Source organism: Anser brachyrhynchus (genome assembly GCF_964034855.1).
Source record: "Anser brachyrhynchus genome assembly, chromosome: 11".
Classification (NCBI taxonomy): domain Eukaryota; kingdom Metazoa; phylum Chordata; class Aves; order Anseriformes; family Anatidae; genus Anser; species Anser brachyrhynchus.
The window spans coordinates 13,460,502-13,474,200 of record NC_137706.1 but is presented as its reverse complement, the minus strand read 5'-3'; the positions used below and the strand labels follow the sequence as shown (position 1 = coordinate 13,474,200).

Below are 13,699 nucleotides of genomic sequence, written 5' to 3'. Positions count from 1 at the left end.
ACCATCTTGCCAGCATGCTGAGGAGAAATCATATACCTTTTCTGAGACTGCTAAAGCCTCTTTAAGCCAAAAAAAGAAAGCACCAAATCCAAGGCTTTTTTTTTTTTTTTTTTTTGGCAAATGCTAGCAATATACTTTGCCTGTCTACCTGCTACAACAACTACCACAGAAGCATCGCCTAGCAAAAGACAATAAAATACTTCATATCTGTGGGAGGCTGAGGTTCCTGCATGCTCTGAACCAGTGGATTTTCCTTACTCACAAGAATGCGGCTATTGAACTAAACGGGAATGCTGACAGTATGAGTGAAAGTTTCCAGGCTAGATATTATAAAGAATCTCCTCTTGAACAGAAAGGAAAAAACTGCCCTACAACTTTCTGCCAGGTCTTAGCAAATCCACATTCATTTCAGCTTCCATATACATGTGTTGGAAGTGACAACTTAGTTCAGAACAGAGGTCAGATGTTCAGTATGATAGGGCTCCTTTTAGCATGTGTATTAAGAAAGAAACAAGAAATATATTCTTCTGCTCCAGTATCAAACCTTTTTTTCCTGTTCTTTTCAATGCCAGTTACTTTTTTTTTCCATGTATATTAAAAGTAAAACAACATTTTTCTAGCTTATCCTGCAGATTTTAGAACAAATCCTCAGGTAGTGCAACCTGGTGTTTCTCATTGCCTTCATAAAATTACATTGATTTATACCAGCTAGCCTGCTCCAACTGCACTGCACACAAAAATGTGAAGATACAATGATAATAACAGAAACACAGTGCAGCCAGAGGCACATTCCTCCAGCTGATGGTGTTGATCCTATACATGGCAGAAGAGTGGCTGCATTAATGAGGAAGGTCTGCATGAGTGAAAGAATCAGTATGAGGCTCTTCACTGAAAGATGGCTTATCTCCTGCTGCCTTGTCAAAATGCACGTGTTATTTGGATTTCCCGATGCAACGAATTGCAATTTTGTGAAAAGGGCAAGAGAATTGCAAGCTATAGAGCTGCACTGTGAAATTTAACGTGACCCTGAGGGGTGACGTGCCCCAGCAGAAGCACAGGAGCGGCTGCACATCCCACAGCCTCCTCCTCAAGCTGGCCCTGCAGGGTGGTACTTGTATATGAGAAAAGGCCACTTCTTCCTTCTGGTATTATATATATAGCAAGGGTATTAGAACTGCTTTGATTTTTGATCAGAAAGCAATTAGCACTGATCTATGCAAGGAAAAAATGAGAACAGATTCCCCCCACTGCATTCTTCTGCAAGGTTCAGGCATAGTCCAGCCACCAGCAATGAGAAGAGGCAGTGCAGTAAGAGCCGTGAAAGCACGGGTTCATTTGGGTACAAGCATCTGTGTTCAGTGTTGTCATCTGACCTCAAACGAATGGCCAGAGCAAATCTAGGGCACCAAGACCAGATGTGAGTGAAGCTCAGAGTACTCCTCCCAAAAAAAGCACATGGTCTTAATATAGATATAGGAGAAACATACACCTAGCAATAATCTCTGCTGTCTGCACATAAAATAGCTGCGCTGGAGCACCAGCTGGGATGGCAGCTGGATAGTACACGCAACAGTCATCCTGTTTTGTTATGTAACTGTTGTGCATCACCCAAAACAAATCGAAAGCCTCTTATAATGACATTGATATGTCAGTGAATTCCCTTTAACTCAGTGTATCTCTAATTTTACATTTCTATTCTCATTCCAGGCCGTGACACTTGATGGAGCTAATTTAACAACCGAGGTTTTCTACAAGAGCGGCCACGACTATCGGTTCCTGTGCCATGGCAAGGACCAGACAGGCGAAGGTTGCCGGAACTACAGAGTACGGTTCCTGTGTGGCAGCTCTGGTACGTGCCCCATGTCTGAAAGTCAGATTTCTTGTGCCCTTCAGAGGAGCAGCTCTCCCTCCTCTGGTATGGCTGCTCCAGGCTGGAAGCACGAATGCATCCCAGAGAAAGAAAATCCATCTGAGGAACTTGAATTTTGTGTAGTATTTTTGCTTCTGATATCTAAAACCGTATGGTCTTCTCCACTGAGCACTTCACTTGATGCTATAGGTATAAACCAGTATATACAGACAGTGTAGGTATAATCCAGACCAGGGAACAGCAGAAACACTGCCTTCCGATGACTGGCTATTGTTCAGTGTAAGAACTAGAGTAAGTTCCCAAGCTAAAATTTTGGCTGGGCTGTTGACATGGACGTAGATATAACAGCTGAAGATTTATCTCAGGAAAAATTCCTGAGCCCTAACAGAGGTAGCAGGGTGGTGTCTCAAAAACCCAGCAGTGCCATGGCAAATACTTGGCAAGTCCCTTCCCGTAAATATCTTGACTTTTGCTAAAACATTTTAGGATGACGTATGATTGGTCAATCAGCATGAAAAGACAACAGGTTTTGAAAGTAATACTTTGTTTTGAAGTTACTAATTCCAACACCACTGTCCATAACCTAGCCATGAGACAGGTCATTAGGATACTTCAGTGCTCAGCTGGCGGGAAAAGGAGGGCTGAAGACAGTTGTTTTGCTGCAAAACACAGTCATTACGTTAAAGACCACTTGGCTGCTGTAAATAACAGTGCCCAGTGCCCACATGAGCTGCTGCTAAGTGGGTGTGGTGAAAATGAGCCACTCAGAGCTACATTTAAATTTAGCCATGGGGTTAGTGGAAAATCCACCTGCATACAACTAACAGAAGTCACTTTCTTGTTTGCTTGCTTTTCAAGGCAAAGCTAGTAACGAGCATGATTTGAAGAGTTAACTATCTTAGGAAATTATCATTTTTGGGGGTGTTCCAGGCTTTAAAAAAAAAAAAAGAGGAAAAAAAAAAAAGCAGGCACTTTCTGATAAGATTAACTGACTTCTCCACCCTTCCCTTTTGGCTTTTCAGTGAAACCAAAGCTTACGGTAACCATTGACACCAATGTGAACAGCACAGTCCTGAATCTGGTGGATGATGTGAGCTCATGGGAGCCCGGAGACAGAGTTGTGGTTGCAAGCACCGACTACTCCATGTACCAGGCGGAGGAGTTCCAAGTGCTGCCATGCCCATCCTGCAGACCCACCCAGGTCAAGGTAGCAGGTAAGGTGCTCCATCTTGTCATGTTGGTGTTGCATTACCTAAATTCTGTCTTTAGCATTAAGGAACTCCATTAACAATTGCCAAGGTTTGAAAGACACCTGAATTTGACGGCTAGTTTAGGTGATGCTTTTGGGAAACATATGTCTTTCTTGCTTGAAAGTTATTTAATTTGCTTCTGGTTCCTTTCTGCCTTCCCCTTTCATAGCTGATTCCATTGTTTGTCCCCAGGCATATTGCTGAACAGATGTATTTATTTCAGGGATACAAATACAGGCCATGTATCTGAAATGTTCAATTTCGCATTTCTGTATTCGAAAATGTATCAATTCCTGGAAAGCAGGAAATGAGCACAGCTGATCTGAGCAGCGTGCTAGGGGAGGAGCAGACTGTGAGAGACTGTAGGGCTATGAAGTCATGGATCAGCTGGGTATTTTCCTAAGAAAGTTGTATTTAACAAGAAATTTAATCTCACATTTTAGAAAGACTGTTTGGTACCACTGAAGCTACTGTTTTTCTTTTACTGCATCTCTAGACTGCATTGCTATGAGGTGATGTATTAGCCAAACTTTTCTGGAGCCATGTGGCCAGTGTATTTTGCTGTGCCACAGCACGTGGGGAAAGGGAGTCTGAAGAGTGCTGACCAAATTGCTCTGAGCACAAGGAGCAGGAAGCTTAGCAGAGTCACAGCATTTTCCTCTTGAAGGTGACTAGCTCAAATCTGTAACAAATTGCTTTCGATGAAAAGACATCACAGGCTAATGACTGTAAAGTCACCTTCAGACACATTTCGATGATGAAGCACAGACTCTTACTGATACGAGCATGAGTGAAACCCAGAGGGGGAGATTTGCATCTCCACTTGAGTCTGTGAAGTGGGCTTTTTCTTCCAGAATTAGATTTTGGCACACTAATGAGCAGAACATGGAAACAGCACGAGAACTGTATCTTTTCTGGATAGGCAAATGATTTTTAACTGTCATACTTTACAAAAGCAAAAGTAATTTTACACTCTATGAGTATGTAACAGCTGAAGCCATTTTTAATGGCTGTATTTGTCTGGTGGTAAAATATGCACGTTACAGTATCTTTTTCTTACATGCTGGCAATTGCTCTGTGCAGAGGTTTTGTCAGAGTTTACAGTAAGATCTTTCTGAGAAACCGTCAGGGCACTTGGAACATCCAATGCACCAGGGAGTTAGCTGGGTTCTGTGAAATGAGGTACTTCACCATTATCTCTGATGCAACATCTTCTGGAAGGTACGAATGCACTTCCTTTGGCAGCTGCCTTCCCACAGACCTCCAGCCATTCATTGTTGCACAGTCTGAAGGAGAGGTGCTTGTCAGGCCAAGAAAAATGTTATTCACAGTTTGAATGTATCATAGTCTTATGACTTAAAATGACTCGTACTTTCAAAGAAGACACATCTCCAAGTTGGATATTTTTCTTGAGCAACTTTTTGAGCTATTGGAAAAATTGTACCAGACTGGTATGATACAAGTTACATCACGAAGATGATCTTGGAAGATCGTCAGTAAAAATAAAGATGACATATGAATATATCTCTTAAGCTTCCCATAATGTAATAGATCTGAAAATATCAAGTAATTATATTCCTCTTCTTCAACAATGGCAACTAAGTTAGCTTAAGGAAATTAATAAGGGGTTAAAAACTACAAAAAAGTTCGTGCAATTTTCAAGCAGTGGAAGCAGTGGAAACACTTGTTAAAGTAATTGTGCTCTTGGTCTCCAATTACTCTTTAGGAGAATTAGGACATTCCTTTTATTACCACAAATGACATGAGCACCGGGGCCAAAGTCTGCCTTTACTTATATCCAGGCAACTCCATTGACGTCAATGGGATCTTACTGATTATATAAATCAGGGCAAAATCTGATCCAGTAGTAAAAATTACATCCAACTTTCTTGTAACAAAAGCACATTCACACCAGCAAATAAAATCATCTGCCTGATTCTAAGCTCAGTCCCGATTAAATGAACCTGGGGGAAGGCTAAGCTCTACCCTGAGCTGCTCCATACCCAACCATCGCCTAAAATCACCCAATGCTCTGTGCCATGACACGCAATTAACCAGGATAAGGAGCACTAATGAGCCGGAAGGGGTGGCTGTCTCCATGCCACCGCCCCTCCGGTCTGCCTGCGGCTGCCTGCAGCCTGCACAACCCTGCCCACGGGGCTGTGGGATTTTGGCTGTGCCCTGGCACTGGGATTTGAGGTGCATTCACTGCTCGAGGAGGCAAATGCCGGCATGACGAGTGCTTGGCTGGCACTGCAACCAGGCTGTGCACGTGCATGCCTGCAGCTGCTGCCGCTTGGTCGGGTGCTGGCTTCGATGAAACTTGTTGACCCAGAGGCTCAGACGATGTGTGAAAGAAAAATGACGGAGGCAAGCAGACACATAAAGTAGCTGGCAGGCGGGGGGGGCAGCCCACAGCCTCAGCCCAGGTGAGCATCCGCCCCGGCACAGCCTGTGCTTCTGCAGCCGCGTTGGGCTCTCAGCCGAACGCGGGAGGTACCTGTCATAAATGTCTGCCGTCCTTTCCCGATGTGAAGTATTCAGAGTTGCTTTGCTCTGTTTAGAAAAGGCTTCTGCACAGATATATTTATACACAGGGTCTCAGGGGATGTCATTTGTAATAAGTGGAGTGGCTTGATTTGCCTAAGAGACTTAGTTTAGCAGCTGAGAACTCCAAAATTCTGTCCTTTGAAAGACAAATGATAAAACTGTTCCTTTCCATAATGTTTTTTATTCATTTTAATCTCTATTTTTTTTTCCTTTCCATTTCTTTTAAATAAACCTAAATGTCAGATCTGAACTACTTAAGAGTCCCTTTGTTTAAAAAAGGCAGAAAACTTCTCTGTGGAAAGACAATTTGGTGTGGCAGCCACTTGGCATACCAAGGTTTAATTATAATTGATGCTCTCATCGTTTAATAATATTTTAATAGACATGGTTTAGTGCATTATGCCAAATAAGTAAAACTTATTATTTAGCTCATGTCCTATTTATATTTGATACTTCCTGCTGAAAACTCATACTTGCTAGAAATGGCCTGATTAGAGGCTGGTCTTTTCAAAACAGCTTAAGAGAGTTAATACTCAATTCCCATCAGGATTTTTTTTAGTAGGATTTGGATGTCTAACTGCGGAACTCTAAAAATCTTAGCGTAGGAAGCAAGGGGAGGACACCCAGGAACTGACCTTGTGCACTCCTTTATTGGAGTAATTGCACTGATGCCAAAAATGCCACAAGGGAGCATGGCTTGGGTGAACACTCAGCTCTGCGGGTCCCGCTTGACTCCTGGTCAATCGGTCACTCAGTTAAATGGAACTTTTTTCTCCACTGGCCTCCTTTGTTTGATTTTTTTATTTTTTTTCACTTGTCATTTTTGCGCCTAGATTATTTTCTCTGTGGGAACAGATTAAAACTGTTTGATCTTGCAACTTCACAAGGGGAGGGATGACGGCACAGGGCAGAGGGAGAGAGGAGGAAGGAAGGAAGGAAGGAAGGGTTGTGTTGTTGTGGCAGAACTGGATAGTAGGAAAGATCAAGCATTTGGTCTAGTTTCCCTGGGAAACAAGTCTTATCTGCATCTTGGTTGCTCTGTATGAAGTTACTACCAATGCTGATAAGCTTCACCATGGAATAGAAATGCCCTTTTGTGTGTCCATATGCTCTTGATAAAACAAGAAAACCCTTTTTGTGCTTGGCATAATTGCTCCAATTATCCCACATACTAGTGAATCTATGATTACAAGCCCACATATCTTAAATCTAGCTTATTGGGCTGGGAATACTGTAGAGAGATGGTGTTCACAGGGATCTTGTTAATGCAGAGAACTTTGAAATAAAAATGTAAATACATAGTCATCTAACAGCTTCACCGAAACTGCCTTTGTCAGCATTTATCTTGTGCTGTAAGGGTGGGAGAAATTACTCCACTACCAAAATTAAGATACTTCTAGAGATTTAAAAGGTTCTGTCTAGAATTTGGCATCATTTTGGCTGGAACTTTGCCCAAACTCTTTTTTAAGGCATCTTTGGTTCTTGAGGGTTGGGCAGGAAGTGTTGTTTAACGGCCCTTTCTAGCAGCCTTTCAGAGCTCCTTCTTCTACCTTTGGGCATTGACTAAAAGCAGTGTTAAAAGAAATACACTCAAGTTTAAGTAACAGCTCAGAAGGGTTGTGTTCAGGTCTGATTTAAGTAAGGATTTGCTCTGTTTGTCTATCAGAACTCTGTAATCTTCTCATGCCAACTGTAAGAACTTATTGGTGAGGACGAGAGGAAAAACCAGAAGGTCAGAGAGGGAAAACCCAACGTTTACAGAAATAAGTCAGTAGATTTCCAAGTAGTTGCTGCAGAAAGAGGCCATGAGGTGGGGCAGCAGTGGGCCTAGGAGTGAGCGCGATGCTGTCATTGGGATAAAACAGAGAGACCTGTGCACATCTGTCCTTTTGTCACACCTAGCAGCAGCATTAAGGTCTGCTCTTTTCAGGCAGTAAACCAAACGGCTACTGGCAGAAGGTTCTGGTCCGGTGCAGCACTAAAACATATGCTTAATATTATCCATGTGAACTCACGGCTACTTACGCTCCTACAGCTGAGGGTATGCTTCTGAGCTTTAGAATGCACCCTGTGGTACCACAAAGGAGAAGAAGAACAAAGGGCCATAAATAGGATGAGTTAATCCAGCAGGAGTATGTCCCAAGAAGGCTTAAGTTTGCTCTGAGCTCCTTATAAAGTTTCATCCTTTCTGCTATAAGGCTTTTCACTGGAAAACTGATTTCCCATGAATTGGAGGAATATGTCTTCATTAAGATGTCAGGCTGTAGCGCCTGGCTCAAGAGGCTGGTCAGCTCTCCCAAACCATGCCCCGTTGCATTACAGGCTTGTGGCTTAGGGATGCAATAGCAAATCCCATCAAGCTAATTCAGAACAATGAGGGTTTGACAGGATGCCTGTGTGAACATTTGTTGGTTATTAAATATAAGCAACAGGGGCATTACCACCAATGATGACAAATGTTTGGCAAAAATGCCAAATCTGACAGAGGTCTGGGCTGGCATCTACAATGAGTTGCACTGGTTTTAAAAGGGCCCTGAAGGGTTCACTGTCACTGGGTTACTAGAGTTGAACAGACAGGTTTGTATTCAGCATTTCCTTTAAAAACTCTGGTTTAAGGTACACTAAAAGACCATGAGAGAGAAGGTCTAATCCACAGAGTTCAGAAGAGAACAAAAGACCCATTAGAGAAAAAAATAGAATAAAAAAATAAACCAGAAGCATCTTAGCTCCACTTTACCTCCACCAAACCCAGACCTTCTTGTGACTGATTCACCTCTGAAAGGGAGATGTAGTAGTTTATGGCACTGAGAGCCAACGCAATTAGGAATGCATGAGTGTACCTGGGAGGGTTGTCAGAGACGTATCTCTGTGTATCTTGCCAGAGCTGAGCACTCATCCACACCTGTAGCTGCTGAAATAGTTTTACTGTCCCACCCTTCTCAGGTATGATAAGCCTGAGACCCAGGTTTTATGGTTAGGTTCAAGTACGGCAGGTTTTCCTGGAGCTTTGTACAGTTTGGAGACACTCTGCTTTGAATTGCTGTGTTGACATAAGTGTGTCTTTGATTAGTAGATCATCTATGTTTATCTTAATGCATACTTTCTTTTAATAATTACCTTCTCCTTACGAACTGCTCTGGTAACTTTAATAGTCACTGTCTTGAGTCATGAGCATGGAAACGGGCTCGTATTTTGCTGAATCAAGACCTCTGTCAGGCAAGCCCGCACATTAAAGGAGATCGATTTTCCCTGCAAATTAACATTTTAACTGAAGGCACCAGTATGACAAATACAGCAGCAAACCAAGGGTGTTCTTCTGAGCCCATCACATGGGCCTGTTGTGGAGAGATGTAATCTGTGCGGCCACAAGGCTTTGTTTGGTTTAGATTACAGCACAGCACAAGTCTGGCTCGCCAGCGAGGCAACATCTCCCCGTGAGGGATGCAGCAAGAGTGAGCCCAAAGAGGGAGATGGTGAATCAGTGACCCCGGGTTTGTTAGTGCTTGGGCAATCCCAGGCATCAGCTCTGATGCTGAAGCAGCAGATGCATTCTTCCCACGTTCAAAGCACAGCGTTGCTTTTCTTCCTATCAAACCACTTCAGGGCTGGTCTGCACACCCCAGGCTTGGGCTTGCCCATGGTCAGCATCTCAGGAGCTCGGACATTGCGGCTGCTCCCTGGGAAGGCGAGCAGCAGCCTAGCCTCAGGTTTCCAGCTCTGCAGTGAGAGGCTCCCATCTTCAGGTGAACTCCCCAGACTCAGCACGGAGCAGCCTCTTTTGTTTTATTTCTTCCTCATGCCACTCACGGCCGTGCCCTGCCAGCTCGCTGGAGGTGCCACGTGTCCATGGACGCACATCGCGGTGCTCCTGGCCCCGTGGGAAGTGCCCGGTGCCAGGTTGCTGCAGGAATTTGCAGCACCTGAGCACTCCTGTGCCTGGGTCGGTCTCCTGTGAGCCATTTTGGCAGGATGGCCCCACTGCCACGGGGAGCTTGAATTTCTGGCTGCTGGAAGGAGAGGATTGTTTTTCAAAACTCTGTTAAAGGAGTTATTATTCAAAATCCACTTTCACGTTGGAAGTGCTTTCTGTCTCTCCTTTTATCTCCAAACAAGTCAAGTCAGCAAAAGCACTAAGTGAAAAACATGCACCCAAGGAGTTATATTTAGAAACTGGTTAGTGCGTATTTAAAATTCCTGTCAGTGCTTACACTATTTTGCATGTCTGGACTGGTGTTAAATTAAATTAAATACATGCAAGCATGACATTTATTATTCTAGAGCTCAGCACATTAAATAACAAAACTGCCTATCTAATTTCACTGCCACAAATCCTGGAGATGTGGCTTGAAATAGGATGTTCTTATGATTATCTGAACTTCTTCCTGCATCTCAGTAAATCAAGGAAAGGTCAACTCTGGGGGAAACTGAAAAATAACAGCTTAAAAACAGCTTCATAACAAGTGGCTGTGCTTCTTAATGGAGCTGCTCTAGGGTCCAGCACAGGGTATCCTCATGCAGAGGACACCCACTGGCATAGGTTTTTTTTTAGTAGACGTGAATAAGGGAGGTGAAGCTGTTTTTTGGGTAAGCTGGGTCTGATTTTGGCCACACACCTGAAGAGGCTTGCTGGCTTCAGGGCAACACTGCAGGGAAGCCCAGGACCTTTTTAAGAAGGTGACTGCAAACGCAAGTGAGGTGCAAACCCACAGCCTCTTACAGCCCTTATTTTGGGGGCTGAGCATGGAGCTTACTGGAGCATCCTCTTCCCACCACAGCCCCCACAGGCTGCCTCCCCCCATGGCAGACTTTCCTTCACCCAGGCAGGAGAAGAGGGGTCAGCATGATGCAGATTATACGAGGAAAATGTGAAAGATGAACTGAGTCTTTCTCTTCCCTAGCTAAACTACTGCCAAATAATTAATCCCACAACACGCTCTTCTAGCCTTCCTGCCCCCTGTGTGATACTCTTGCTTCATCGGGGGCTGAATGGATAAATGGGTAAAAGCGTTCACCAGTCCTGCCGTCACCACCACTCCAGTTAACCAAGGGTGTCTTTTACCACTGTCACGTTATTTTGACGGTGGGGAGCTGAGGCAGAGGCTCATGTAGGGGGTGAACCCTGTCCTGCAGAGTGGCAATCTCGGGACGAGGAGGAGCACTCACCCTTCCCAAATCCCAGTGTTGCCATCGAACTACGCTGCTCCCAGCTCCAGGAGAAAGGGGGAGTTAATGGTGTTTGTTTATCTTTGTTATAGAGTCAAAGCAGTAGGTTTTGGTTAAAACAAGAATGTTTCAGTGTTCAAAATCCTCCCTGCAACTTGGCACCTCTGCTCCAGCACAAAGTGCTTCACAGGGATAGCCAGGCTTCGGGCTTGCCATTTGTTTCTAATTATTGCTTTGAATGATTCCACTGAAATTAAATACATGCAAGTGTAGCATTCCTTAAAGTTCAGTGTTTACTTAAAGAGTTTATTACTTATTTTTACTGGAATAATACAGAATGTAGTCCGTAAGATGAACCTTTTCCCAACTGCATTCTCTGCAGAAAGCCGAGGAAGGAAGGAAGGAAGGAGCATGAATACGTTTGAATGAAATTACAGCAAAGAGATTATTTTGCTTTCTAGACATCCACACTGCCCGGGCTTCACCCCTTTCTGATCAGGCCAGGGAAGGCTCTCTGTGGTTTTAACCCCTCCACGGAGCGAGGTGTGTGTGCGGAGGCCAGCCACGAGCTGGGTGAGGGGTTGCAGTGGTCCCAGGCCACAATTTCCACAAGGCTTTCTGCCCGGTCCTTAATGCTATGCAGCCATGGTGTTAGCAGGGTCAGGCTGATGCTCACCCATGAGCAGTGCTGCAAGGTCTGAGCAGCTACCAGTGTCTCGCTATAGAAAGTGCTATGTTAACTTTGGGGCTTTTCTGTAGCTGCATCATCAATTTTCTTTGCACTGAATGTTCATACACAGCTGATTGTAAACCTAAGTAAAAATCTCTCAAGTGATCAGCGTCCCTTTTCAAGGTAGGAAATGTGTTTTGCCTGACAGACTGTTGGTTTAACTCCCTGTCTAAATGAAGCAACTTTGGACCAAAAAAATTCCACTTCCTCTGTTGAAAATATCTCAGCAGGACATGGTGTGACACCTGTGTTCCAGCCTTCTGCCTTTTGAGGAGTCAGCCAGCAGTTTTTGCTGATTCAACTGCTCCTTTCATTATCAACCAACCCCACCACGGGAAGTGCTGCAAACCAGCAGCATTGGCAGAGTAACTCTGAAACTGGATCTTGTTCCCCCAGGGAAAGCAGCATACCTCCACGTTGGCCAAGTCATCGACAGCGTTGACATGCGGGCAGAAGTGGGGCTGCTGAGCCGCAACGTCGTGGTCATGGGCGAGATGGAGGGGCGGTGCTATGAGTACGGCAGCAAGCTATGCTCCTTCTTCGATTTCGACACCTTTGGGGGACACATCAAGGTAGGGCTGCTGCCCTCTCCTTGCACTTCTCTCCACCACACCTTGATATACCGAGGAAGCCAGGATGCAGGAAGGGAGGCGAGCATCCCCTCCCTGGGTGCAGCAGATCCTCCCCACTGCTGCTGCCTGGTATCTGGCTTTGAAGTGTATCTCACACCCCTGCAGACACTGCTCAGCCACGCGGGCTGGTGCTCAACCCCTCCGAGAGACAGCCTCCGCATCCCCATCCCAGTTCTCCCCAGATTCTGGTGGTGCGCAGCCCAGGGGGGTCAATTTGAGCCCAGGTGAAAGAAACTCATGGAAAACATTAAATTTGAATGTTTTTTCTTCCAAAATGAAGTCAGATGTAGCCATGGCAGCAGTGGTGGGACCACAGAGCTGCTATGGTCCCCTTGGCCAGCATGAGCCTCTCTCCCTCACCCTGTAGCTATACACCCCTTGCACAAAGTAGTTTTCTCTAGCAGATACCACCCACCCATTCCTATGCTGTATTTGCCCTCCTCCTTGCCCTCATCTTTCCTGACTGATGTTCTTTTCTTCTCCAGATTGCTCTTGATTTTAAGGCTACCCATATCGAAGGTCTAGAATTGAAATACATGGGACAGCAGACAATGGGACATTACCCAATTCATTTCCATATGGCTGGAGATGTGGATGAGAAAGGAGGCTACAACCCTCCAACGTATGTGAAGGACGTCTCCATCCACCACACCTTCTCCCGCTGTGTCACCGTCCATGGATCCAATGGCTTACTGGTAAGAAACCCCAATGTCTACCTTACCGATCAAGGCACCAAATTATTTCCTTGTAGCGTGAACGCAGCTTAATTATTTCAGGGTCATTTGTTTTATTCTTAGAACTAGTATGTCTCCTTCTCTTGTCCTGATTATGTAGATGTATGTTCCAGGTGTATTTCAACCCGCGTTAAGAAGGAGGAGACCACGGTGGCACTGTAGGCTGTGTGTGATTCAGAGCAGGCAGAGCTTTTGTCTGTGTGCAGGGATGTCTGCCGACCAGCCCATCTCTAATGAGCAGTTGGGTCTGTGTATAGGCAGAGAGCTTGCTATTTAAAGACGATAATCAGAAGGTTTAAGTGTGCTTCATCTTTCCTGTAATAAAGATTCGCGTTTGCAATGCCATTCACAACATTTAAGCATTCACAAAGTTCTGATTTGTCAGAGTTGCTCTCCAGACAGGAAATCCTTTAGGACAAATCTATATAATGACATATGCTTATCAGACAAGTTACAGCACACCAGAGATGATGAGAGCATGTTCAGATTGTACCTAGATGTAGGGATGTTTTCTTCTTTATGTAAGCATGCAGAGGGAAAACTCAATCTTATTGATTGTCCTGGAGACTGGCATGTAACCCCAAAAGGCTTTCTTCACTGCTATCCACCTCTGACTGCTTCCTCAGAAAAAACACTTGCTCCTTTGGCACTTCTGGGATAGGAATGGGTTGTGTTGGTCACTTCCCTTGTTGCTTTTGTCAGCTTCCCACTATTTTAAGGCAGCATCTTCAAAGCCAACCACACCATTAATAACAGATAGGGTCTCCTAC

The 13,699-nt window shown here is 44.6% G+C and overlaps 1 protein-coding gene across 3 annotated transcripts in view; it reads left to right on the top strand.

Annotated features, from left to right (window-relative positions):
* Positions 1 to 13,699, top strand: part of CEMIP (cell migration inducing hyaluronidase 1) — a 112,478-nt gene that overhangs the window by 68,621 nt on the left and 30,158 nt on the right. For all 3 annotated transcript variants that reach the window (XM_080607438.1, XM_080607436.1, XM_080607437.1), the window contains exons 10-13: positions 1,708 to 1,849; positions 2,893 to 3,084; positions 11,960 to 12,135; positions 12,681 to 12,890. In XM_080607438.1, the coding sequence (XP_080463564.1) occupies positions 1,708 to 1,849; positions 2,893 to 3,084; positions 11,960 to 12,135; positions 12,681 to 12,890 (720 nt within the window). The remainder of the gene's footprint in view (positions 1 to 1,707; positions 1,850 to 2,892; positions 3,085 to 11,959; positions 12,136 to 12,680; positions 12,891 to 13,699) is intronic.